General features: G+C 36.4%; 1 protein-coding gene across 7 annotated transcripts in view; it reads right to left on the bottom strand.

The window, feature by feature from the left end:
• Nucleotides 1-26,886, bottom strand: part of GOLGB1 (golgin B1) — a 108,793-nt gene that overhangs the window by 14,184 nt on the left and 67,723 nt on the right. For 4 of the 7 annotated variants that reach the window (XM_082729146.1, XM_082729148.1, XM_082729145.1 and 1 more), the window contains 5 exons: nucleotides 26,141-26,249; nucleotides 23,011-23,084; nucleotides 14,948-20,136; nucleotides 12,188-14,102; nucleotides 2,496-2,674 (listed from right to left, as the gene is read on the bottom strand). In XM_082729146.1, the coding sequence (XP_082585272.1) occupies nucleotides 2,496-2,674; nucleotides 12,188-14,102; nucleotides 14,948-20,136; nucleotides 23,011-23,084; nucleotides 26,141-26,249 (7,466 nt within the window). Of the gene's footprint in view, nucleotides 1-2,495; nucleotides 2,675-3,722; nucleotides 3,809-12,187; nucleotides 14,103-14,947; nucleotides 20,137-23,010; nucleotides 23,085-26,140; nucleotides 26,250-26,886 lie in introns of all 7 variants that reach the window. The other 3 variants (XM_082729149.1, XM_082729150.1, XR_014311300.1) reach the window with 2 other exon arrangements.

Here is a 26,886-nt window from a genome sequence, read left to right as displayed (position 1 = left end):
CAAAACCCCAATATGGTATCACCTCACAGCAGTCAGAATCATAAAAGACAAGAAACAGTAAGTGTTGGTGAGGACGTGGAGAAAAAGGAACCTTCAGGCACCGTTGCTGGGAATGTAAATTGGTGTTGCTACTATGGAAAACAGTATGAAGGTTCCTCAAAAAATTAAAAATAGAATAATAGAATACATTAAAATTACAATTAAAATTACATTAAAATTAAAAATAGAAAAATAGAATACATAATTTTGCACTAATGCAAAAAGATATATGCATCCTTATGTTCACATTATACAGCATTATTATTCACACATATTCAGCATTATTTATAATAGCCAAGATACAGAAGCAACTCAAGTGTCCATTAGTAGATGAATGGATAAAAAAGATCTGGTGGGGCGCCTGGGTGGCTCAGTGGGTTAAGCCGCTGCCTTCGGCTCAGGTCATGATCTCAGGGTCCTGGGATCGAGTCCCACATCGGGCTCTCTGCTCAGCAGGGAGCCTGCTTCCCTCTCTCTCTCTCTGCCTGCCTCTCTGTCTACTTGTGATCTCTCTCTGTCAAATAAATAAATAAAATCTTAAAAAAAAAAAAAAAGATCTGGTGTGCATACACACACATGCACGCACACATATGAAAATACTACTCAACTAAAAAAAGAAAGAAGTTTTGCTGTTCACAACATGGATGGGCCTAGAGGGTATTATGCTAAGTTAAATAAGTCAGAAAAAGGCAAATACCATATGATTTCACTTATATGTGGAATCTGAAAAACAAAGAGCAAATAAACAAAAAAAGAAGTGGACTCATAAATACGTGAACAAACTGGTAATTGCTAGAGGAGAGGGGGGTTGGAGGATGGGGAAAATAGATGAGAGGATGAAGAGGGACAAACTTTCAGTTATAAAATAAATCACAGGAATGAAAAGTTCACTATAGGAAATATACTAAATAATATTGTAATTACTTTGTATGGTGACAGATGGTAACTATACTTATCATGGTAAGCACTGCATAATGCATACAATTGTTGAATCACTATGTTGTACAGATGAAACTTATGTTACTATTATTCAATTTAAAAAAATAGAGAAAACCTCAGTGAAGAAATAGAAGATATAAAGAACTGGATGGAAATTTTAGAACTGAAAGTGATGCAAAATCAAGAATCAGTGAATTTGAAGACAGAACAACAGAAATTATTGAATCTGCTTAAAGAGAAAAATAATCATTAAACTGGATTTCATTAAAATTAAAAAGATCTTATTGAGAAGAATGAAAAGATAAACTGCAAACTGGGAGAAAATATTTATAAGCCATCTATCTTATAGAGAACTTATATTTAGAGCATATAAAGAACCCTCAAAACTCAATAGCAAAAAATTAACAACCCAAATAAAAAATAGATAAAACACATGAACAAACATTTCATGAAAAGGGACATATGGATGCCAAATAAGTAATTAAAAAATGTTCAACATTATTAGCCATTATGCTAATTAAAACCACAATGAGATTGCATGACACACCTATTAAAAAATTAAAATATAGTTACAATATCAAATGCTCAAGGATATAGCATTTGATATTGAAACTGGATCACTCACATATTGCTGGCAGGAGTATAAAATGGTACAGGCATTCTGGAATATAATTTTACAGTTTCTTGACAACCTAAACAGATACTTACCGTACAACCTAGCATTTGTACTTCTGGACAACTATCTCAGAGAAACAGAAATTTATTGTCTACATAAAAACCTATACACAAATGTTTATAGCAGCTTTATTAATAATAACAAAATCAGAACTAACACTCATGGGTGAATGGTTAAAGTAGTACATTACACCATGAAACACTGTTCATCAATAAAAAAAAATGAACTACTGATATATGAACAATGTCAATGGACCTCAAGGGCATTATGATGAGTGAATAAAGGTAATTTCAAAAGGTTACATATTGTAGGATTCTACTTAAAACACTCTAAGTTAACTAACTGGAATTTAAGTAAAAACTCAAAAAAAATTCTCAAAAATGGCAAAATGATAGAGGTGGAGAACAAATTAGTGGTAGTCAGAGTTAGGGACACTAGCATGGGGAATAAGATTATGACTATAAATTAGTACCACAAGGGATATTATTTGTGGAAATGGAGCACTTGTGTATCTTGGCTGTCATGATGATTACATGTATTTACACATATGAAAAAGTACACACACACACACACACACACACACACACACATATACTTGAGTGAAGGTAAAATTGATGAAATTTGAAGAAGGTCTTTGAATTGCACCCATTTAATTTCCTGATCTGGGTATACTACAGTAATGTAAGATGTTAGAATTGGTGGAAACTACATGAAAGGTACACAGGAGCTCTCTGTATTATTTTTGCAACTTCTTATAAAACTATAATTATTTTATAATAAAAAATTAAAAAAAAAAAAAGAAACCTAAAAGAAAAGGGTCAAAAAGCAGGGATGATCATACCTGAGCTGATGCAGCTCATGCTGCCAGGAGAGATTTTCCTGCCTTAGCTCTTCTTGCATTATCTGAAAATTTTTTGTCTTATCTTGATACTCCTGAAGTCGAGCCTTCAGTGGACGTAATTCAGTGATTTCTTGGTTAATCTGTAAGTACTGTTGCTGCAGATTCTTCAATTCCTTCAGCTTTAACCAAAGGAAAAGTAAAAGGGTGATTCAGCACCTCTCATTTACCAAGCTCTAAGTCATCAACAGCTCCCTACAGAGTCAGTCAGACACCACAACATAGGTCAGCACCTGACAAGTTCATTAACATATATTTGCAACACAAATCTCTAAAACGGTAAACTAAAGAGAGCCACCATCAAGGCTACAGGGTCTGACCATTCCTGCAACTTGTACCCTAGGCCCCTCCTCCCAAGGTCTTAGGTTGACTCTAGATCTAAAGCTCAGACATAGGACAGACTTAAAGGTCCTACAGTTTCTTTGTAGGTATTAACTCCCCAGAACAAGAAATGTAAAGACAACTTGACTTTGTATTTAGCTCTGTGCCCTATTTAGGCTCTTAAACGTTCTCATATGGGTATCAACCTTAATTTGACTTAGCTGATGTTGACTATAAAAAGAAGGTAGTGATGCCCAGGTTCAATGGTTTAAGAGCACTTACTTAGGCTTTGGGGTCCAACATCCTGCCCACATAGGCTGTGTGACCTGGCACATATTCCTTACACCCCTAAGCCTTAATTTCCCATACCTATAAAATTTCCCTTATCTTAATTTCCCTTACCTCCCTTATGGTACTTAGATTATGAGAACTAAATGAGAAAATTAATGGCGATGGTGGTGATAATAATGATGATGATGATACAATGATGATGGACTTGCCTTTAATCAACAAAATTGCCTATCTACATTCCAGGTGCATCTTCAAATTGTTTATCCCCAGCACTCATTAAAAGCTTGGTAGTAAGAAATAAATGTTAGGACATCTGGATTAAAAGGGGGCCTCGAACACACGTCTCCTTCACCCACTCTTGGAAACATCATTAAAGCTATAATCAAGGCATCATAAGCATAATACACAAGAAAAGGAAGAACAAGAGAGGAGTCAGCAGCAACAAAATTAATTTTGGAAGCTGAAAAGCAGATGCATAAGTAGTAACTGACTTAACAGATCTGGGAAAGCCAAATCTTAAGCTGGCAGTAAGGAAAGCCAAGAACCAACAGAACTTACTCTGCAGAATCTTCAAAAGGCTCAGGAATTAACAGCACCAGGTACCTCTGGAGAAGATGGTGATGGGGGTAGGGAGAAGGTGGTAGCTGAAATAAGGAGGATTAGATGAAAGCTGCTTAAAAAACAACTGCATCCCTAAATACTCTCCTCAGTTGCACATCTTTTGTTAACTCTGACAACTAGAGTTTTATTCTTTGGAGAAGGCAAAAGTCGTCTCTGGACCATTAGATACCAGGCACAACTGAAGGTAAAGGTACTGCTCTAAAACAACAGTGATCAAGTAAATATATGCCTCCTAAATTCTTGAACCCTTCCCCTACTTAAGATGGATAGTGCTGGCACCCAGGCCGTTACCATCCATGCATGAAATGATAAGTCTTCTTTAGAAAATCTAACCAGCCTAAGAGGAACTAAAGATACCAAGACTGGGACTACCCAGAGAAAGCTCAGCAACATCACCCTGCAATCACCAACCTCACAGTTGGTAAGCCCCATTCACAAGATTTTTAGACCCTACCCTTAAACATGAAGAGTAAATCAAGGGTTAACGCTCACCAGAGAATGGCTATCACTAAGGCTAGGATGAAAAGAACTAAAACAAAAGTCATTCAAAAGAGCTTAGCAGGGGAAAGAATTTAATATACTTGAAGGCTTATAGAAATCAGAAACATTGTAGCAGAAAAAAATATTAAAGAAAATTTCATTATAAGAAAACATCAAAGAACAAAATTGCCACCACTATTTTTGGAAAGATGAGAAAAAGAAAAAAAGAAATCCTTAGAAATTAAGAACATGATAGCAAAAATGAAAACCTCAATATGGGGCTCTAAAGATAAAGGTGAGAAAATCTTCCCAGAGTATAGCCAAAAGACTAGGAAAGATAACAAAATTATACAACCAAACCAGAAGGTCCTAAATCTAAATAACTGGCTTTTCAGGGGGCGGGGTACAACAGAGAAAAAGGATGGGGAAAAATTGGTAAAACATAATTCAAAAGAATCTCCCAAAACTGATGAATATGACTTCTTAGATTCAAAGGACTAGACACAATGATGAATGAAATTAGACCCACATCAAAGTACATTGTCATAAAATTTCAGAATACATAGGACTAAAAACTTCTATACATTTCCAGAAAAAGATGAGAGAAAAGGAGACAGAGAGAGAAAAAGAGATAAAGAAACGGATCAGATTTAAAGATTAGGGAACAAAACAGCTTTAGACTCCTGCACCACAATGTAAACTAAAAGGTAACAGACTGAAGTCTTCACAATTTTGAAGGGGAATTATTTTCAGCCTAGAATTCTATACCCAGCCAAACTACCAATCAACTATGAGAGATGAAAAGACACTTTCAAGAAATTTACCTCCCCTGCATCTTTTCTTAGGGAGCTACTAAATGATTTCTTTCAACAAAATGACACAAAACCAAGAAGAAGAAGATGTGGAATAGAAGAAACAGGAGATCTAACAGAGGACAGATGTGAAGGGAGCTATCCTAGGATGAAAACAGTATCCTGGTTCACGTAAGAATAAGAAAGCGACTCCAAATTTTCTTCATAAATACAAAATTGATAGGAATAAACATCTTAAGAGGACGTGAATAAATGGCAATAAACCTGGAGTTAAATTACATTGATGAATACAAAGAAAACAAAATAACAACAAAAAGAGTATTAACTCTAAGGGGGAAAAAGATGCTGAGGAAAATAAAAATAACACATCTCAGCTCTCATTTGTAGTCCTAAAAATGTAAACACTGATATAAACATAAATATTAAACTAACCAAAATTTAAATTACATCAGAATGGGGAAGAGACTGTATATTGAGTAGGTGCATATACACTGTAGAAGGGGAGAAAATGTTAGCATAAAAGAAAGTCAATAGCTAATGCAAAGAATGAAAACCCAAGATGCATTATAAGCATGATATGTAGACACTGAGAAAACACCAAAACAATAAGAGAGTTCAAAGTAAACTGCCTTGGGAGAAAGAGAAAGAGTTGGAGTACAGGTGTTGTTTGTTTTTCTCATCAAACATGCAGAATTCAGTGACATGCTGAATTTAGTGACATATATATAACTTTATTCTTTAAACAATAGACTTTTTATGTGCTAAATGTATTCTTTATTCCCTCCTCTAATCCAGATACTCTAAACGTTAATCTTAAAATAGACCAGATCATCAGAAAGCTGTGTGTCTGGGACTGCATTTTAACCATCTGTATAAGTATCTTTGGGAAATTATACAAAGTTCTTTTGCTAAGCAGTTACAGCAAGGAACAGCTAAACTAAACCCTATAAAACACTTATATTTACTGTAGAGAAGTAAAGGATGTTTTACAACTTCATATAGTCCTCTCTATGGAAACACAGAAGGAACTTCTTGCAGGCCTCAATACTTAATAACTATTCTTACAAACAGCTTTTCTTTCTTCCCTTCCCCTAAAATATGGACACTGCAATTCATGTATAGGGCTCTTTAATTCCTCATTTCTGATGGCTGCCAGAAAACTGGGAAAAGAACTGATGACCTAACTGAACAACAGGAATACAAAGATTTTAAGAGAATATTATGAAAAATTATATGTCTACAAATTGGACAACCTAGAAGAAATGGATAAATTCGTAGAAACATGTAACCTACCAAAACTGAAGCAGGAAGACATAGAAAATTTGAACACACTGATAATCAGCAAAGAAACTGAATCGGTAATCAACAAACTCCCCCCAAACAAGACATCTTCACAAATGAATTCTACCAAACATCTGAAGCAAAGTTAATCCTGTTCATCTCAAACTACTCCAAAACGTAGAAGTGGAAGGAAAGCTCCCAAAGTCATTGGTTAGCATTACCCTATTCCATAATCAGATAAAAACTCTGCTAAAAAATAGAGAGCTACAGTCAACAAGTCTTGATGAACATAAGATGCAAAAATCCTCAACAAAATATTGCCAAACTAAATCCAATAATACATTTAAAAAAATCATTCACCATGATCCAGTAGGATTTACTCCTGGGATGCAGGGTGGTTCAATTTTCACAAATGAATCAACATGATACACCACTTTAATAAAAGAAATTATAAGAACCATATGATCTTTTCAATAAATGAAGAAGTATTTGACAAAGTATAGCATCCATTCATGATAAAAGTCCTCAACAAAGTAGGTTTAGAGGGAATATACCTCAACATAATAAGGCCTTATATAAAAACCCACAGCTAACAACATACTCAGTGGGAAAAATTGAGAGCTTTTCCCCTGAGGTCAGGAACCATGCAAGAATTTTCTCTCTCACCACTTTTATTTAACATGGTACTCAAAGTCCTAGCCACAGCATCAGATAAGAAAAAGAAAAGGCATCCAAACTGGTAAGAAAGAAAACTCAGTATTTTGAAAACTGTAAAGACACCACCAAGAACTGAAAAATGAATTCACTAAGTTCACAGGATACAAAAACCAATAGACAGAAATCTGTTGCATGTCTATATACTTAATGAACCAACAGAAAGAGATATTAATAAAACAATCCCATTTACAACTACAACCAAAAATGGTAAAATCCTAAGAATAAAATTAACCAAAGAGGTGAAAAACCTGTACTCTGAAATCTATAAAATCTATAAAACACTGGTGACAGAAAAAAACAAAATGGAAAGGTACTACATGCTCATGGAAATCCGGGAGAGCAAATATTATTAAAATGTCAATTTTATAATCAAATACAGTCCCTATAAAAATGCCAATAACATTTTTCACAAAATAAAACAAAACAAAAAATCCTAAAATTTGTGTGCAACCACTAAAGACCCCAAACAGCCAAAGCAATCTTGAAAAAGAACAAAACTGGAGGTATCACTATCTCAGAGTTCAAGCTATACTACAATGCTGTAATAATCAAAACAGTATGGCACTGACATAAAAACATATAGCTCACTGGAATAGAACAGAGAGCCCAGAAACAAACCCACGATTATAGGTCAATTAATATAAGACAAATAAGGCAAGAACATGCAGTGGGAAAAAAGTTTCTTCAACAAATAGGAATGGAATGGGAAACTGGACAGCTACATGCAAAAGAATGAAACTGGACAACTTTTCTTACACCATATGCAAAAATAAGTCCTAAATGGACTTAAGTCCTAATTGTGAGACCTGAAACCATAAAAATCCTAGAAGACAACACAGGCAGTAATTTCTTTGACACTGGCCCTGGCAACGTTTTTCTAGATATGTCTCCCAGGTCAAAGGAGACAAAGGCAAAAATAAACCATTGGGACTACATCAAAATAAAAAGCTTCTGAACAGCAAAAAAAACCACAAACCAATCAACAAAAAAAGACAACCTACTGAATGGGAGAACATATTTGTAACTGATATATCCACTAAAGGATTAGTATCTAAAATACACAAAAGGGGGCCTGGGTGGCTCAGTGGGTTAAAGCCTCTGCCTTCGGCTCAGGTCATGATCTCAGGGTCCTGGGATCAAGCCCCACATCAGGCTCTCTGCTCAGCAGGGAGCCTGCTTCCTCCTCTCTCTCTGCCTGCCTTTCTGCCTACTTGTCATCTCTGTCTGTCAAATAAATAAATAAAATCTTAAAAAATAAATAAATAAATAAAATACACAAAAACCTTACAAAACTCAACACCAAAAAAAAAAAAAATCCAATTTAAAAATGGGCAGAAGACATAAACAGACCCCCTTTTCCAAAAAAGACATACAGATGGCCAACAGATAGGTGAAAAAATATACAACATTACTAATCGCTGGAAAAACGCAAATAAAACCACAATGAGGTATCATCTCACACCTGTCAGAATGGCTAAAATAAAAAACAAGAGAAACAAGTGTTGGCAAAGACATGGAGGAAAAGGAACACTTGTGGACTGTTGATGAGAATGCAACTAGATGCAACTGGTGCATCCACTGTGGAAAACAGTATGGAGGGTCCTCAAAAAATTAAAAATAGAGTTACCATGTGATCCAGTAATTCTACTACTGGGTATTAAACCCCAAAATACAAAAACACTAATTAGATATATGCATTCCTATGTTTATAGCAGCATTATTTACAATAGCTAAACTACAGAAGCAACCCAAGTGTCCATTGACAGATGAATGGATAAAGATGTGGTGCACATATACATAATGGAATATTACCCATCCATAAAAAAGAATGAAATCTCACTATTTGCAACAACTTGTATGGGTCTAGAGTGTATGATACTAAGTGAAATAAGTCAGTCATAGAAAGACAAATACCATATAATTTTCTTCATAGGTGGAACTTAAACAAATGATCAAAGAAAAAAAGAGGCAAAAAACCAGACTCTATAAATATAGAGTACAAAGTGATGGTTACCAGAGGGGAGGTGGCTGGGGAATGGAGTAAAAACAGGTGAAGGAGACTGAGAGTACACTTACCTGATGAGCACTGAGTAATGTACAGAATTCCTGAATCACTATATTGTATACCTGAAACTGTCACACTGTACATTAATTATATTGGAATTTGAAAGCAAATTTTAAAAAAGAACAAAATGTGTATAGATAAATGCGGTTCTGGAGATTTGCTTTCTACCCTTTAGATAGAAATTGCCTAAGTACCTATTTGATTATGGGAAAGTCCAAAGGAAGTTCAAACAGATACAAAAACTACAGAATGTTTTCAGAGTTGTTTGTGACACTGTAGTAGACTCCCCAGGGCTAATTCTCTGCACCTGGGACCCTCAGACTTGGAGAAACTCCCCTCTGAATAACTTAAGAAGAGAATCAAAGTAAGCTAAATCCTTTTCGGATCTCAATCATTTCTGGGATGGTCCTGATGGGAAGGAAGTGTAGTGTAGGCAGAGGTGATAAACTGCTGGCCTAAGCTGCATGTTCAAACTGATAGTGGTTGACATAAGAAAGCTCCCATATTTATCATACATGCAGCCAGTAATTGAGAGACTATAAACTTCAATGCCCATGACACAGACTTAGAACAAGTTATGTGGAAAAGAGCTGATGGCCAGTTAACAATACATTCCAAAAGTATGCAGAAGGGCCTCAGCAGACTGTAGTGGACCTCAAATGTAGTATCACCAAGTCAGAGTGACAGGCCTTCATGTGATTTATAACCCTGCCTTGGCTTTCATTTACGGCAGATGTTAAGAGCCAATGTTTCCAGAACTCCCCTATATGACAGTTTTACAAAATGGAAAAAAAAAAAACAAAACAAAAAAAAAAAAACAAAACAAAACCAACCCCACAGTGTTTTCAGTAACAACAACAACAGAGAATGGTCACCAATGGTTGATTATCTACCACATAATTAATTCCTCCTATGTTAAAATCATAGGAAATACAAACAAGTGTAAGACATGACACTTACACACACAGACATATAGACCTATACACATCAAGACAATAGGAGACAAATGAAAGTACTAGAGAAGTACAGAAGCTAACAGATATTTAAGAGGTCTGGAAATGTAACCAGAAAGTTTGAGCTCCAGGGCGATGTTTAATAGTGGGAAATATCTTCCCAAAAAAGGAAAATAGAGAGGACATTTTGGTTCAGAGGATGGTAATGTGGAAATACTAGGTAGGATTACTGCATAATAAGTAGATCAGTTTGGCTGCAATGAAGGGTATGAGTAGGGCAGCAGTAACAAGGAAGACTGAAAAGAAGGACCTAACCAAATTATAGGGTCTCAAATGCCAGACTAAAAGGTTTGAATCCCAAGCCTATTCTAGAGATAATACAACTTTTAAAGGTTTTTGAGCAGTACAGTAATAAGAAAGCAAAGCTTCAGATTTATTCAGCAATGGTATATAAAAATATACTGGAAAATGACAAATTGGAAGAAGCAGTACCACAACAGTTAAACGTACAGTGTTAAGAATTCATCCTAAATGATGATAGAAAGGAAAAGAGATAATTGAGGCCCATTATGAATAAAGTGACAGACTTTGATGATAAATGAAATAAAATCATAGCCAGCTATGAGCCTTACAGAACAGAGGAACATTACTATGGGTTATAGAAATATGTAAGTAAAAATATGCTGACCTGGCTTGAAAATATCCAGCAGATAAAAATGTGGAATGGGGACTAAGAAATAGAAAAGGCTGAGAGATAGCAAGGGTTGAGAGATAACAAGTTTTGTCTCCAGTGTTTAGAACAGATAAGAAGAGTAAATCAACTGACGAAATGAAACCTTGTCAATTCAAAATCTAACCTAATAGCTTTTAGGAAAAAGATTTTGACTTTGAAGATAATCGAGCCCTAGATAGCTATAAAATACTACATCTTTGAAGTATATCCTGTTCTGATGAAAATCTTTTACATTTGCATTCCGAAAGCAACAACAACAACAAAAAAGGGTTAGCTCCCAGGACAAAGTCAGCTGAACTGAAACTATTTTAAGACATAAATAAATACATATACATTATACTGCTGTCAAAACCGCAGCTGAAAAGGAGTTTTATTCAGATTACAAAAGTGAAAAAGGTATCTATAAATACTGGATATCAAATGTAATATGAATGAACACATTGCCTACAATGAAAAAGAAAATTAGAACAAGAATTTGTAGTTAGGAGCAATGATCTTTTTTATTGAGGCTGTTCTTAAAAACTAGAATTTTCATATTCTGGACATGAGTCACTTTTTAATGGAATATCCAGCCTTTTGAACCTCATTTTATTTCCTATTTGGCCTAAGTACATGGTCTTAAAAGAGTTAAGAACTGTCATGAAAGTGAAGATAGTAACCTCACAAAGTAGAACTTGGCCTGGCTTATAATAATTCCAGTTTTGCTTCTGAATCTTGATACCCCGGAGGTTCTTAGAAAAAAAGACCTGAACTAAGCTACTGGATCCTTCTAAAAGCAAAATTTTAGCATGAGAGATCCTCCTTATCTTTCTCTCAGATTAAAAAAAAAGCTGGGTACTGAACTTCTTTATTATTATTTTTTAACTTCTTTAGATTAACTCTTTATATATTTAACTTTTTTGTGACAAATTAGGGTTGAGTTATACATGAGATAAGCTGAGTCCTCTCTATAATTCTACCAGATGACCTAAGGCTAAACTCTTACTGTAAGAAGGCCCTGAATGACTCCTATACCTTAGTTCAATTAAACTGTGACACATTCTGGAAACATCGACATGTGTGTACAAAATACATAAAACAACCTCCATGTCTTTTAGTCCTTTTATAACGTGGAGAGTTTTGTGCAAAGAAAATCTGTAATTATTTTTAAATGGTACTGGCAGAATTAAAGTAATTTAAATAATGTTTGTGTGTCTCTCTAAGACCAAATAAAATCTGTGGGATGTATAATACTGTTCCAGAATGCCCAGATAATATATATATGCAAGAACGTGCTCATCTTTTCCTACAGAAGTGAAAAATTTTTAAAGAAAAGCTCAAAAACTCTTAAATGAAGATCAGAAAGAGAACCAGACACTCACTAGTCGGTCTCTGTCATTTTGGAGTGATGACATAGCTTTCTTTAAACTCTGGACTTCAGCCGAGGTGGTTGCAGGCTGGGCTGCAGACCTCTGCTTCCCCTCCTCTGACTTGCGAAATTTCTCCAGTTCATTCAACAGGTGATCTCTCTCATTCTGTAGACTGGCCATAGCCTTGGAAAAGGACTGCACTTGGTTGTAAGAATCTTCTAGTTGTGAGGACAAGTGAAGCAGTTGCTCATCTTTGGACAGAAGCTGTTGGTTAAGTTTATCAAGGCGAGGCAAGCTGTTATCCTCAGTGGAGTTCACAGAAAGGGCAACTTTCGAAACAGGAGCATCTCTTCTCCTGCTTAGGAGCCCCTGTTCTTCTCTCAGCTCTGTCAGCTCCTTCAGACTGGCATCGTATTTCCTTTTCAGTTCATCAAGCTCCTCATTGGCAAGATCTCTGCTGTTTTGTAGGGAATTCATAGACCTTCCAAAAGACTGGATTTGTGCTGTGAGGTCTTTATTTTCTTTGGTGACTGAGAGTAATTTCTGTTCCATCTCCACCAGATCTCTTGCCAGCTCTGCCACTCTCTCTTCTGCGGTTTCTGTTTCGTTTCGCATTATCCCTGCATCATGATGAAGATGTTTCAATTCTTTCTTCAGTTTATCTTCAATTTCACCCACCTTCTTGGCAGCCTCCTTCTGAACACGAACCAATTCCTCTTCCAATTCTGTAATTCTCTTCTGAGAGGAGAAAACGATAGTACTTAACCTCTGTACTTCTTCTTCTTTTACTTTTAGTTGGGCCTGAAATATTCCTAAAGTTCCTTCTTCTTGCAAGGCTGTCAATTGTCTCTTTAGTTGGGATACAGACACATTTAAGCTCTCAATCTCTTTAGACAAACCTTGTTTCTCCTCCTCTAGAGCAAGAGAGGACCTTCGCAGATCCTCCTTTGCTTCCTCAGACTCCTTCAGCTTTTCTTCCAATTTGACACATTCACTTTTCAGCTCCTTATTCTGCTGAAGTTGAGCATCAAGGAGCTGCTTTTGCTGGCAGTCCTTTCTTGATATCACTTGGTTCAGGTCTTCTCTATATTGGATTAGTTCTGCATCTAGTTTGGCATTCTCAGAATTGAGATCATCCATATGACTCCGCAAGCATCGAATTTCTTCTTTAAGCTTGTTATTCTCAGCAGCAGCGTCTTGAATGAGTTGATCTTTTTCCAAGATGACAGAGAGATGTCGCTCTTCCAGCTGCTGGTAGTCACCTACGATGCGGTCTCTGTCATCCTGGAGAGAAGACATGGATTTAACAAAGGAATTCAACTGAGCCTTCTGCTGCATGTTTTCCTTTTTGATGGCTTTCAGTGCCTCCATAAGCTGATTGGTTTTGTCAACAGCCTTTTTGTTCTCCTCTTCTAGGACAACATTCTCCTCTTCCTCCTGCAACAACAGGTTTTCCAATTCTTTAATTTCTTTATTATGTTGCTGATGTAGTTCAGCAACAGCTACTTGGACTGCCTGTTCCTTGGCAGAAAGCAAGCTTATAATCTTCTGCTCTTTCATGTTTATTTCTTCATGCAGCCTGCTGGTCAGTTCTCTGGAGGCCTGAAGATCCGACTCTAGCTGTTCATAACTGAACTTACAATTCTGGATATCAGCCTCTTGCCGCTTTATGATTCCTTCTAAGTTTTCTTTGTTTTCCTTACATTTTTCTAAAGAGTTATTTAAATCAGCTGACTGGTCTCTGAGAATCTTAAGTTCTGATTCCAACTTAACTAATTCATTCTGAGAACTGTGGTATAGTTGTCGAGTCTCTTCTAGCTGGGACAAAAGTTCTTTGTTTTCCCCCTGCAGAGTCTCACAGACCTTCTGTTGAAGCTGAACCTCTGTCTGGGCCTTGGACTCCCAAATCTGCTTGTCATGTTCAAGCCTGGAAAAAAAGAGAGAAGGTCATTAATCACAGATTTCAAGGGAACACTATTTGATGCCTAAGGGACATATACAACATTACTCAGATTTAAAGATGAAGCAGTATTCGTACTTAAAGGTGCTCATCCTTCCAATGAAGAGGTATTAGTTCTACTGGATGTTCTGCATTAAAGATATATTGCACCTAAGGTTATTTAAGTCTTAAAACTCCAAAGCCATGTTGCTTATTTTAGTGACATGACTTTGCACACCCTAGAAAGCAGTACTTTCTATTATTTTGCTTTACTTTGCTCCAGAAAAGCTCAAGTCTAGCTCCTTAAAGGAATAATCTTGGTATGACAATGAGGAAACCTGTCTCAAAGCAGAAAAATCCTAATAAAAGTGGAGGAGTTCCCAGTATGGGGGTCACCATCAGCTCCTGAATTTGAAAAATGATATAAAATTGAAGTTAGAGGATAATAACTCTCATGCAGTATGAATTGATGTTGAATATGGGAAAGAGAAAAGAGGACATCATTTATAAGGCTATAACAATCATTTGGCAGTACCACAGTAAAAATCCAGACAAAGCAGTGGAAATGAAAATGAAAAGAAAGGGAGAAATAAAAGAGTTCTCCCAAGAGAAAGATGGGAAGAGAAGCAGACATAGATTTTCCATCTTAATATTAGCCAAAAGTCACTGACAAAAAAAGAGAGAGTCAGAAGTGAGACAGAATATAGGGAAAATTTCTAGTGAAATTTAAACCAAAATTAGTCTCATAATATTAATTGGCATAAAAATAGTTTAAATAGAGGCCTTCTTTACCTTCAGTTACATTTAGAAGAGCAAAAAAGTTCCACATTTACCTGGAAATATTGATTTTCAATTCCTCCATGTGGATGGACATCTGCCTAAGTTGATCCTTTAGAACACTGCAGTTCTCCTCTTTGAGTCTAATTTCTTCTTCTTTGGTTTGAATAGCATCACTGAATTTCCTCTCCCATTTCTTGGCTTCATCTATCACCCTGTCTCGATCATCCTGAAGGGAAGACATGCTCTTTGTGAAAGCTGCAAGCTGGGCCACGGTACTGTCCAAATTTTCCTGAAGTTGCTTAACTTCCTTGTCTTTCTTGTTCAAAGTAATCTGAATCTCTCCAAATGTCTCTTCCAAGTGGACTTTTTCTCTACGCAAAGCATCCAGTTTCTCTTGCATGTTCTTCTTCTCTTTCAGGTGTTTCTCTTCTACCTGCTCCAGTCTTCGCTCCAGATCTTCATCCTTTTGTTTCATTTGGCTTTTAACTGATTCTTTGTTTGACTGAAGTTCCTTTTTCAACTTAAGATTGTCTGCTAGGACCCTTGCTGCTTCACTCTGAGTATCATCTAGTAGAACTTTGAAGCTAGCCAATTCTGCTTCTGCCTTCTTGCGGTGTTCGGTGGCCTGAGCCAGATTTTCTTTGGTTATTTCCAAATCTTTTTGAGACTCGGTCTGAACAAATTCTAAGGCCTTAACAGTTCTCTCCAGAGCACTGATTTTCTCTTGGTACCTGATGCAGTCCTTCTGCAGCTGCTTTACTTCCTGCTGTTTTTCTTTTAAGAGTTCCTGTAGTTCCTTCGCATGGCTTTTATTGCCAGGTCCCTTCTGAGCACCTTGTATTTTCTCCAAATATTCCTTTCGTATTTCTGATTCCACCTTAGTTTTCTCTTTGACTAACTGCTGCTTTTCTTCTTCCAATTCACTCACACATTTTTTAAGGTTCTGCATTTCAGATTCTAGTAGCTCATTTTTTATTTGGGCATCTGTAACATCCTGATAGTAATTCCCAATGCTTCCATTAAGTTCTGCTAACTGATTCATAAGCCTTTCTTCCAAATCATCTTTCTCTTCTTCTGCTGTCTCCTTTAGCTTGGTAACTCTGGCAAGTTCTTCTTGTATTTGCTGATTTGATAGGTTTATTTTGGTTACTTCTTCCTGAAGCATTTTTAGTTCGCCATCCTTCGCTGATATCTGACTCCGTAAAGTACTTCTCTCATTTTCTAAAGTCTGGCTAAATTCCCTTTCTTTCTGCTTCTCTTCCTCTAACTCAGCAATTCTTTCTTTGAGCTGATCAATCTGCTGAAGATAGTTATTAATTTCATCATGTGAGCTGACATTCTCACCTTCATCAGGCTTCTTGGCACTGTTCTCTGACAAAATGGATTCTGAATCTTCCGGCCCAGTGTTCATGTCCCGAGAGTCTTGCTCATTAGACTCACCTGGGACAGACTGTGTTGCCCCTTCAATGATATTGCTTTGGTTATCCTGTTTCTCAGTGGCCTTTAGGCTACCTTCTATGGACACAACACTTTCTACTTGATGCTTTAAATCTTGAACCTCTTCACTTAGAGAGTCCTTCTCAGTCATTAAAGCCTCAAACTCTTTAGAAAGGGTTTTATACTCTGTTTTGACCCTTTCTAGTTCCTCTTTCAAGTTGGAATTGGAAGAAAGAAGTGCCTCCATAACATCATTAGATGCACCTCCTCCAGACTGTACCTCTGCTCTAAGCCGGTCATTCTCTTCTTCCAGTTCTAGGATTTTCTGCTGTTTAGATTTGGCAAACTTTCTCATCTTTTCCTTCATTTCCTCCATTTCCTGTTCAGTTTCCTGCAACTGCTTTTCTGCTTCTTTCTTGTTTGCTTCTGTGCTTCTTAACTTTCCATAAAGTTCTTGTTTCTCCTGCCTCACAGTTTCCACGACATGCTGAATTCTTTCTGCCTCATTACTGACATTCTCATAAGACTGCAGAAGAACTTCATACTCTTTTTGTAACTCTTTGTGTTTCTCTTGCCACTCAGTGCTTTCTGCAATCTTAGAACATTTCAAAGATTCAATTTCCTTCACTAACTTTTCCTTATCTTCGGTGAGATCCTCCAGAGCTAATTTCAAACTTTCACAAGAGCCATTGAGACTTTGATTTTCCATTAAAGATCTGTCCATTTCTGTAATGAGCTTGTCTCTTTCTTCCTGAAGAGCAGCTAACTTTCCTAAGAACGTATCTTTTTCTTTATTTTGAGTAGAAACTTGGCTTTCCATGTCTGCCAGAGACTTAGTGAGATGTTCAATGGTATCTCTTGCCAAAGACAACTCCTCTTGGAGACCTTTGTTTTCTTTTAGTGCTTCTTTTCGGGAAATAAGGGCAGCTTGTAGTTTCCTCTGTATTTGTTGCTTTGCTTTACTTTCTTCTCCAGTCTCTTCTGGTTTTTGCTTCATTTCACAAAGTTCCACCTGTAACTGCTTTATCCTCTCATCATGTTCTTTGGCTTGCATTTCCAGCTGGGTACGCAAAGCCTTGATTAAATCCTCTTGTTCCATTATCTCTGCCTGTACTTTTGTAAGCACCTCCTCTTTCTCATTAAGCTGTCCAGAAAGGTTTCTAACTTCTCCTTCCTTTTCGACTATGAGTTTTTGCAGTTCATCTAGTTCAGGCTGCAATTCTCTTAGATGTTCTAGTCCAGCAATTTCTAGCTGACTGCTTTCCAATTTCTGCCTCAGGCTTTCTGCATAGGCTTCAGCTTCAAGGGACATTGTCCTTAGACTTTGGATTTCCAAACTTTGTTTATTTATCTGCTCTTGTAACTGAAATACCTCTTCTGATTTTTTAGTAAGCTCATTTGTTGCAGAACTAACCTTCAATTCCAACTCCTCTTTCTCCACCTCTATTTCTTTCAGCTGGGTCTTAATCTGGGCAACATAATTACTGCTCTGCAGAGCATCTCCATCTCTTGGATGAGAAAGAAAGTCAGACTCTGAAACAAGTTGAGGAGGTTGCTGTTCTGTGGTTTTGAATAAAGGCTCTTTTAAACTTGGAATGGGAGAGCCTGGATCCTGCTGGTCAATACCCAGGAGTTTTCTGTCTATAGACTCCTTTACTTGAATCTGGAGTTGTCTCAGCTGGTCTCCAATGTTCTCATTTTCCTTGCTCTGCTCATCGAACCGTTCTTGTAAGCGATTATACTCATCCTTCTGGTGCTTCAGCTCCTCCCTAAGATGTCTTTCTTTCTCCTGTGCTTTTTGTAGAATAGCCTTTCGAGACGTTAACACTTCCTGTAGCTTCTTTTGAAGTTGTTCCTTTTCTTTTTCTAAGTCCAGTATCTTTTCTTCCAGTTCTGGTTTCCAGTGCTCTCCACTACCTGCACCAGGTGGACTGATCGCCACTGTTTCTTTTACAGGCGCTGCTGAGTCTCCATCACCTACATCCTTGTTACCTGTGGTTAATTTTTGGATAACTGCTTGGTTTTCAATGATTTCTGCTTGCAGCGAATCTATCTGGGTTGTCTTCTCTTGCAAGCTTTGATTCATCTGTTTGATCACAGCCTGTAACTGTTCTTCAGCTGCTACCTTTTCTTCTAAATCCTTCCTTATAAGCTCTAATTCCACCTCTTTCTCAGATATTGTCTGCTTTAAAGAAATTTCTACTTCGTGGCACTTAGCAGTCACACATTTTTCTGAGTCTTTTTTGCCTTCTTTATCTTCCTTCATTTCCCTCTTCTCACGCTCACTGAGTGGGATCTCATTCATAGATTCATCTTTCACTTTGGCCAATTCCTCTTCTAATCTACTCACTTTCTGTAGAAGCTCCTTTCTGTTAATAAGAGCTGCCTGGAGCTTTCTCTTTCTCTGTTCACTTTCTTTCTTCACAAGGTCTAATTCATGCTGAAGCTCTTCTTTGCTTAGGAGCCCTACTGGGCTCAGCTCATCAGAATTCTGTTTAAGGCCAGAAAGAACTTCTTTATCTTCTTCCACCTGCTCTTTTTTTGCCTCTTCAGCTCTCGATAATAAGTTCAGCTGTTCCTTAAGAGTCTTAATTTCAATCCCAAGAGAAAACTTCTCTTCATTAAGCTGGACCATTTTCTCAGTCATACTAAAGCTAATTTCTGTCACTTGCTGATCCTTCTCCAGGACGGTTTGTTGCAGGGTTTCCACATCTCTTTTTTTCTCCGATAAGAGTTGATCCATTTTTGCTATTTCAAGTTCCTTCTGTGAAAGAGCCTGGGAAAGTTCTTCCATCTTATTTGAGATATCTTTCACACGTTCTACTCCTTCAAGCACTTCACTTTCCTTCTTCTGCAGCTGGCTTTGCAGGCTTTTCACCAGTGTACTCTGCTCAGAAAACTGAAGCTGTATGTCATCCAGTTCATTCTGTAAAACTTCAATCTTCACATCTTTAGATTTGGCTTCTATGCTTAGACTGTGGATCTGTTCAGTAAGCAAATTGTGATGATTCGTCTGACTTTCATAGTCAAGTCTTCTTTGCCTTTCTGCTTCTGCAAGGTTCACTTCCAGTTGTTGTACCTGAGCCCTCAGTTCTGTTACAACACTAAGTTCCTTCACTTGAGAAAGAAGCTGGTCTCTTTCTTCAGACAAAGCAGTGAATGCACTGTTGGTGTTTTCAGCTTTTTTCCTAAACTCTTCAATCAACTGGGTGAGGTTGCAGATTTCCTTAGCTTTCTCATCTAAATTTTCTTCATAGATTTCTTCTGCTTTATGAAAGTTTATCTCAAGCTCCGAAATTTGCCTTTTTAGCCTTTCCAATTCATCCTGGTGACACTTACAAATTCCTTGTACAGCAGAAGGGGGTTTATCAACCTCATCCTGCCTGGTTGATTTTAATTCCATCCCTGTGTCGTTCAAAGATATTTCCTCAGATGTTCTACTTTGATATTTACTACTCATCTGCTCTTCTTTTTCAACTGTTGGAAGACTGCTTTCTTCACATGGCATTGAGGGAAAATGTTGTCCTGTATCTTCAGGCAGTATTTTCATGCTAACTGTGGGTATTCCTTCACTCTCTGTCTGCTTCATTTCTTTCTGGTCAGGGACCTCAGGGGCCCCCTCAGCTTTTTTCCCCTGGAGCTGCAACTTAAGAAATGCAATCTCTTCTTGAGCTTCTTTCATTTCCAACAATAAAACTGACAGTTCTTTATGTTTCTGAGAAAATGTGTTGTCTAGGACATCCTGTCCACTCTCCTGGGCAGAAGGGCTGCTCCTATGGAGCCTGGTAATATCAACCACGTTGATCTATTTTTAAAAAAAGAAAGGAAAAGCCTCAATCAGATAGATGTCTTAGAAGAAAAAGTCTACTAAAAACTCCTATTTCATGCATTTTTTCAAATCTACAACTTACTAGTCTAAACTTCCTACCATAAAACTGCTAAATCCTTTTAAAATCAGTTTTTCTTTCCCAAATTGGACCTCTGAGAGTACCCTGTCAATCTTATACTGAGGCCAAGCCACAGACATCAGACCTTATGGTAACTGGGAACTCCTTTTCCAGATATCCCTTACTTGAGAAACTACTTTCTTTGTATTAAAACTCCTACGTGTTTCTTTTAAGAACCACTTAAAAATAAAAGGGAGGCAGGAAATGCATTAAATATTGTTTCATCCCAAACCAAGAAGGAAGTTATCATTCTTTTTCCTAAGCTATCTACTGAAATGGAAACTATTGAATAAGATAGCTATTACCAGATAAGTAGATTATCAAACAAGTAGGTTAAGATAAATTACCACTATCAAATAATCAAAAAGGAGTTCTGTAGAGGGTTGGGTATGAAATTACAGACTTGTTTGACAAAATACTATTATTATTACAAAGATAACTGTGTTAGACTGCTCAACCCATATATATTATTTCTATAACTGTCTTCCAGGGAAACAGAATCAGTTAATCTCCTGATAAATTTCATTAGAATTTTACTAAATGAATTTGGGTTCAGTGTACACAATAAAATCTCCATCTTTGCCAATAGCACCATTTTTTTTTCCCAGAAAAAAATTTCAATTTGATATGAGAAAAAAAAAAAAAAAAACCCACCCATAGGACTGTCAAATAATGTAGTGGCCAAGAGTACATTTTCTGCAGCCCAACTGCCTGAATTCACATCTTAGCTCCGCCATCTATTAGCAAAAGCTGGCACACAGAAAATATTCAAGAAGTATTTGCTACTATGTTGATAGCATTCTCAGCCACTGAACAAAAAACATTCATTTTTAAAGTTATTTAAGAAAGATTATCATTTTTCATGATCATTATTCTTAATCATTTAAAATTCTTTGCTCTCTGCATTATCCATACTCAAATTTCTGAAGACTAAAACTAAACACACTATTTAAACACATAGAAAAATTCCTTTATAATTTCTTCAAGTCACATTCCAATTTTATCCATCCCTATATACATTAAAGACCTGATACAGTCAAGGTATCACTCCTGCCAGAAGACTTCAATATGATTCCTTTTTTGTTCTATCTCTCACCTTAAGTATCCTTATTTCCTCTTTTTGTCATGCCACTTCACTCACTCTACTCCTTCCCTTGGTCATACCCTCTGCTGCTTCCTAGGATATCTATAAAATTCAATCAACTTTTTGGCTCAAGTGAAAAAAAAAAAATCAATGTTATCCACAATGAGAGAACAGAGAACCAAAGAACTTTCCCAAAACCAAAAGTAGCTTTTCCCAGCTACTGCCATTACTTTTTCGGCTAATACTAGTCCCCTTTCAGCTGAACTTACACATTCTATGAACATTTTCTACTCACTTTCTCTTACCCCAAAGGATCATCCTAGGCACAAACACAATTTCTGTGTGTGTTTCCCCCCCTTTCTTTTTCATTGTTCTCTGTTTATTTGTTCTCCCTTCTGGTATTTTCTTTTTCTTAAGAGATTACCATCTTTCTTATCTGTTCCTCTTTTTTTTATCTAAGTTATCTTGCTTTCACTAGATACTACTGCTAAGCATCTTAAAAAATTAAGCACCTGCTTGCACAAACAAGATTCATTTTCCTCTGCCAGTATCCATATAATGCTACAACTTTCAAAATTTAGTTTCCTTTTCCCAAGTAGCCCCATCAAAAGATACTGAATATAAGTGTAGTGGTTAATTTTACTGTCAAGTTGGCTAGGGCATACTAAATACTTGGTCAAACATTATTCCTGATGCTTCTGTGAAGATTTTTTTTTAGGTGAGATTAATATTTAAATCAGTGGAGTTTGAGTAGATTACCCCTCCATAATACAATTAGACCTCATCCAACAGCTGAAGGCTTTAACAACAACAACAAAAAGACAGAGCACTTCCAGAGGGAATTCTGTCATCAGACTGCCTTCAGACTTGAAACTATCAATCTTCCCTAGGTCTCCAGCCTATTGGCTCACCTACCCTATAGATTTTGGATTTGCCAGCTTCCACAACTATATGAACCAATTCCCTTAAAATAAATCTTTCTCTACATATATATATATATACTCCCTATTTTGTCTCTCTGAAGAACTCTAATAATTAAGCAGATGCTATTTATTTATTTATTTTGCAGATACTTCTGTTAAAAAGTTACATTATTCCTCAAGGCCATTTATGACTCTATTATGGACTTCTTGATTGGAAGAATAAAGCTAATTAAACACAATACAGCTAACAATAATCTTAAATCAACAGAATATTAAAGAGCCACATATTTCTTATAGTAATTTTCAGGTTATTAAAAAAGCACCAATCTCCAAAAATTCCCTTTTTAATATAACCCGAAATGAACCTATGCCAATTTAGTGGAGGGGAACTAGAGATTTTATCTAATCTCACTGAGAAACTTTTCTGAGATGGGAAAGAATTTGAGATAAATAATAACCCAGTTTGAGAAATGGATTAGAAAATTCCAAATAAATGGCTACTGTGCTTGTACTTTGCTTCAGGACATATTTTAAAAATCCAAATATTCACAAATAAATGAGACTAAATGGGAAATAATAACCATTATGACTTTTTAAAATAGATCGCACTTTCTAGGTATTGTAATGCTTGGTCAACATTAGAAAACTGCAGAAATGCTTACATTTGAAGCTAACTCCTCTTGATCTAGTTCACATTCTGGTTATTTTAAGAACATATCACTTACCTCACTGACTTCTCTATCTGCCTTTCCACTTCTATTCTGAGCCTCCAAGAGAGTAATCTGAGAAGATAGTTTTTCTGAAAGTCACAAAATAAATATCCTTAGATGATTTATGTAGAGTGTTTGAGAAAACAGAGGCATGATTGTGTGTGAGGTTATTTGAGATACATGAAATAATCAAGAGGAAAGAAATAAAATATTTTGTGAAGATAAAAGATTTATGTGGCAAAGAAGTGGCAAGAGAAGATGAGATATAAGACAGAATAGTGAAAATAAGATAGAATGCTTAATTAGTCTGAGTGAGATATATAAATAGTGAAGGGCTTTAAGGAGAAGGATGCCAGAGCATGTAAGTAGCAGCTATTTCTGTGGCATAATTTGGGCCTTGTAGGGGAATAAATTTGCCTTGGTTTATCCATAATCCTACTCTTTTCATAATATGCATCTTACATTAGTGTTGTGTGGGTGGCTCAGTTGGTTAACCAGCCAAGTCTCGATTTCAGCTCAGATCATGATGTCAGGGTTCTAGGATTGAGCCCTGCACTGGGCTCTGCGCTAAGTGGGGAGTCTGCTTAAGGATCTCTCTCCATCTTCTTTTTCCCTCCCCCCTGCTCACACACACTCTTTCCCTCTCTCTAAACTAAATAAATCTTAAAAAATATATATATACACATTTTACATTAATATAGTACTTAAATGTCTTCAATGTTCTTTCACATATATTCATAAAGACAGCAAATTTTAGCACTAGAAAAGAGCTATCCAATCTCCTCAGTGACCATCTAAGGAAACAAAGAATGACATGACCTACAGCTAGTTCACAGAGAGCTAGGCTCATAATCCGGTCTTCCAAGTTTTACCCCATGTTCTATTTTCATGCACATGCACACACATACTCACACATAAAGGGGACGTAGTACCTTGCAGGATAGAAAACTTACTGATAATATGCCCCCAAGAAGTTTATACTCTTTCAGAGAAGCTAAGACAGATATATTAAAGGGAAAAAAGCATATTTTGTATACTACATCTAGTTGTCTTAACATGACTTACATGGGCTGTCAGGAGTTGACCCCACCTATTCTACAACCTCTTCTGCACTGCCCCTTTTTTGTTCACTCTGCTCCCAAAATACTGGTCTTATTTCTGTCTGCAAACACATCAAGTTTATTCAGACCTCATGGTATCTGCCCTTTTTTTCCTCTGCTTGGAATGCTCTTTGCTTAGCCTGTTCGCATGGCTATTCCCTTTTAATCACAGGTTTCAAGTTAATAGAGAGGCCTACCTTGACCACTCTAAATCTTCTTTCCTCTTCCCCCAGGCATACCTGCACCTTTCTATTTGATTTTTATCCTAATACTTATCACTCTCTGAAATGTTCTTATTAATATACCTGCTTATGGCCTATCTTCCCCTCTATTATGTTCAGGGCAGTGTCCGTGGCAGATTACTGTGCATATAATAGATACCATGGAAATCTGCTAAATGAATGAATGACAATTCATGAAACAAATGAATTCAAGACAGTATATAATGTGTTCAGACAGCTCACAAGATTATTTGAAGAGGTACAGTCATAGAAATGGAAGTTTCCAAAGAAATAGAAGTACAAAAGGTGAGTTGAATAGAATATGACACATAAAGCAAAAGTAACCTGAGACCAAACACAAAAACTAGTTTGAAAAATCTTAACGCCATTGATCCCTGCAGGAAAAAGCAAACTACAATGAGCTACATGACTGACAGGCATTGTCTGCAAAATTGCAAAGTAAACATCATGGATAAGGTCTCAAAGAAATACTTTAAGTGCTGTTGAATAATGAGCAGAATTTGTGGTGGTGTTTATTTATCAGCAATGGTGGGAATGTTCTAATAAAAATATATAATCCATAGTATTTAGAGTTAAATAGAACTGAAAGATAGTTAAGGTGAAATACTGTCTTTAGAGTTTAAGAAATGGTACAAATTCATTTTCACTCATAGAAGATAAAGCACAATAGTCCAGTTTATCAAGAATAAAATAGATTATTAATGCACTATTAACTACATGTTACTAAATGCACTGAGGTTCTTGTAAGGTAAATGATAAATGAAAGGAAGTATTTTTACCAAATATTCACACACAGTCTACCAGAATAAAATGCTAACTTTACTTCAATCCAACAAAACTTTATTTGGCAGCCACTATTTGCCAGGAACTATACTAGTTCTTGGTAAAAAGTAAAGCAGAGATGAAAAAGAAAAAGGGTTCTTACACTTGAAAGGCTTGTACTTTATCTCTGAAGAGCTTACAGAATAAAATATAAACATTAACAGATGATTTTAATACAATGTTAAAGAAATGCAAGATGTTATTATAGAGGTACAAAAATTTAACCCAACTGACAGGGATCAGGGTCAAATTCCTGAAAAAGATAATATCCTAGTTAAGGCCTGAAAAATGAGTGAGAATTAGCCTGGCTAAAAGCATAGGGTTCTAAGCGGTATAGAGCATGAGCAAAACCCAAAATGTTTTCTACTTTTGGGCTTTTATTTATACCGATCTCTGTTACCTCATCCCCAAAATTTATTACTAGGAATGTCCTTTCTTTTTTCATTTTGCCTATTTAAAAATCTGTCATCTTATTAAGGTCCTATTCAAGCCATGCTCTTGAAAAGACTCCTTGACTACTCCAAAATAAATATAATACAGATATCCTACAGCATTTATAGCCCATAATGCAAAATGCTACACTTACATAAATACTGGTATGGTGCTTTAATTGTTTAGTGTGTATTAATCCTATCTTCAATAACTACCAGCTGTGCTAAAATCTTTATTGTCATAGAATCAGAAAATCTACATGTTATATATGTGATAAAAGTAGAGGCACATGTGGGTTAAAAACACAGAGAATTAGGGGCGCCTGGGTGGCTCAGTGGGTTAAGCCGCTGCCTTCGGCTCAGGTCATGATCTCAGGGTCCTGGGATCGAGTCCCGCATCGGGCTCTCTGCTCAGCAGGGAGCCTGCTTCCCTCTCTCTCTCTCTCTCTGCCTGCCTCTCCGACTACTTGTGATTTCTCTCTGTCAAATAAATAAATAAAATCTTAAAAAAAAAAAAACACAGAGAATTACTGTTTTCATTTATACATACCATTCTCAGCTTTCAGCTCTTCCACTTCTATAGAACTAAAAGCTCTCTTTTCATTCTCTAGTTCTACCACTTGCTTCGGCAAAAAGCCAATCTTCTCCTCAGTGACTGCCTAAATTATAGAAAGACAACAAATTAATGATTCTCAGTAAAAAGCTTCACAGTAATGCCGAGAGAGTCTCCGGCATTTTTGTCTTCTGTAAGTTCTCTACCATGAAAATATATTAAAAATTGCATCTACTTTTCTGCATCTTTAAAGTAATGCTTTTTATCAGAAGACAGAAAATCTTTCATACACACTTCTAGTTCAGTGGTTTTCATATTTAAAAATGGACCCTGGATTACAAAGAAATCTCAAGTCTGTTGCATAAGAAAAAAGATTTTCAGGTCCATTAAGTAATATTATGAAGTTTAATTAATGGCACTTAATAATAAGGTCACTCTAGTATAGGAGACTAAACATGAAGAGAGACTCCCAAAGAAGAACATGAACAAAAGTTAACATGTAAACTTTAAGAAAGGAAGAGCTGTAACCATTTTTGTTTTTTCCAAGAATAATAAAAATTATCTTGTGCTTCATTTATGCATACATATTAGTTTGGTTTTCCTACAACACATCCTTAGTTGTAGGTCATTTTGTATGTTTTCTTCTCCAAGAGGATTATTCTATGCAATTCTTCATAAAAGTGTAGAATTTTTGAGCCTTGAGGGTCTTTATAGCTCACTCTGTCCCAAATCTTCATTCGATG

This window comes from Mustela nivalis (genome assembly GCF_964662115.1).
Source record: "Mustela nivalis genome assembly, chromosome: 1".
NCBI lineage: Eukaryota > Metazoa > Chordata > Mammalia > Carnivora > Mustelidae > Mustela > Mustela nivalis.
This window is presented reverse-complemented; position numbering and strand designations above follow the sequence as displayed.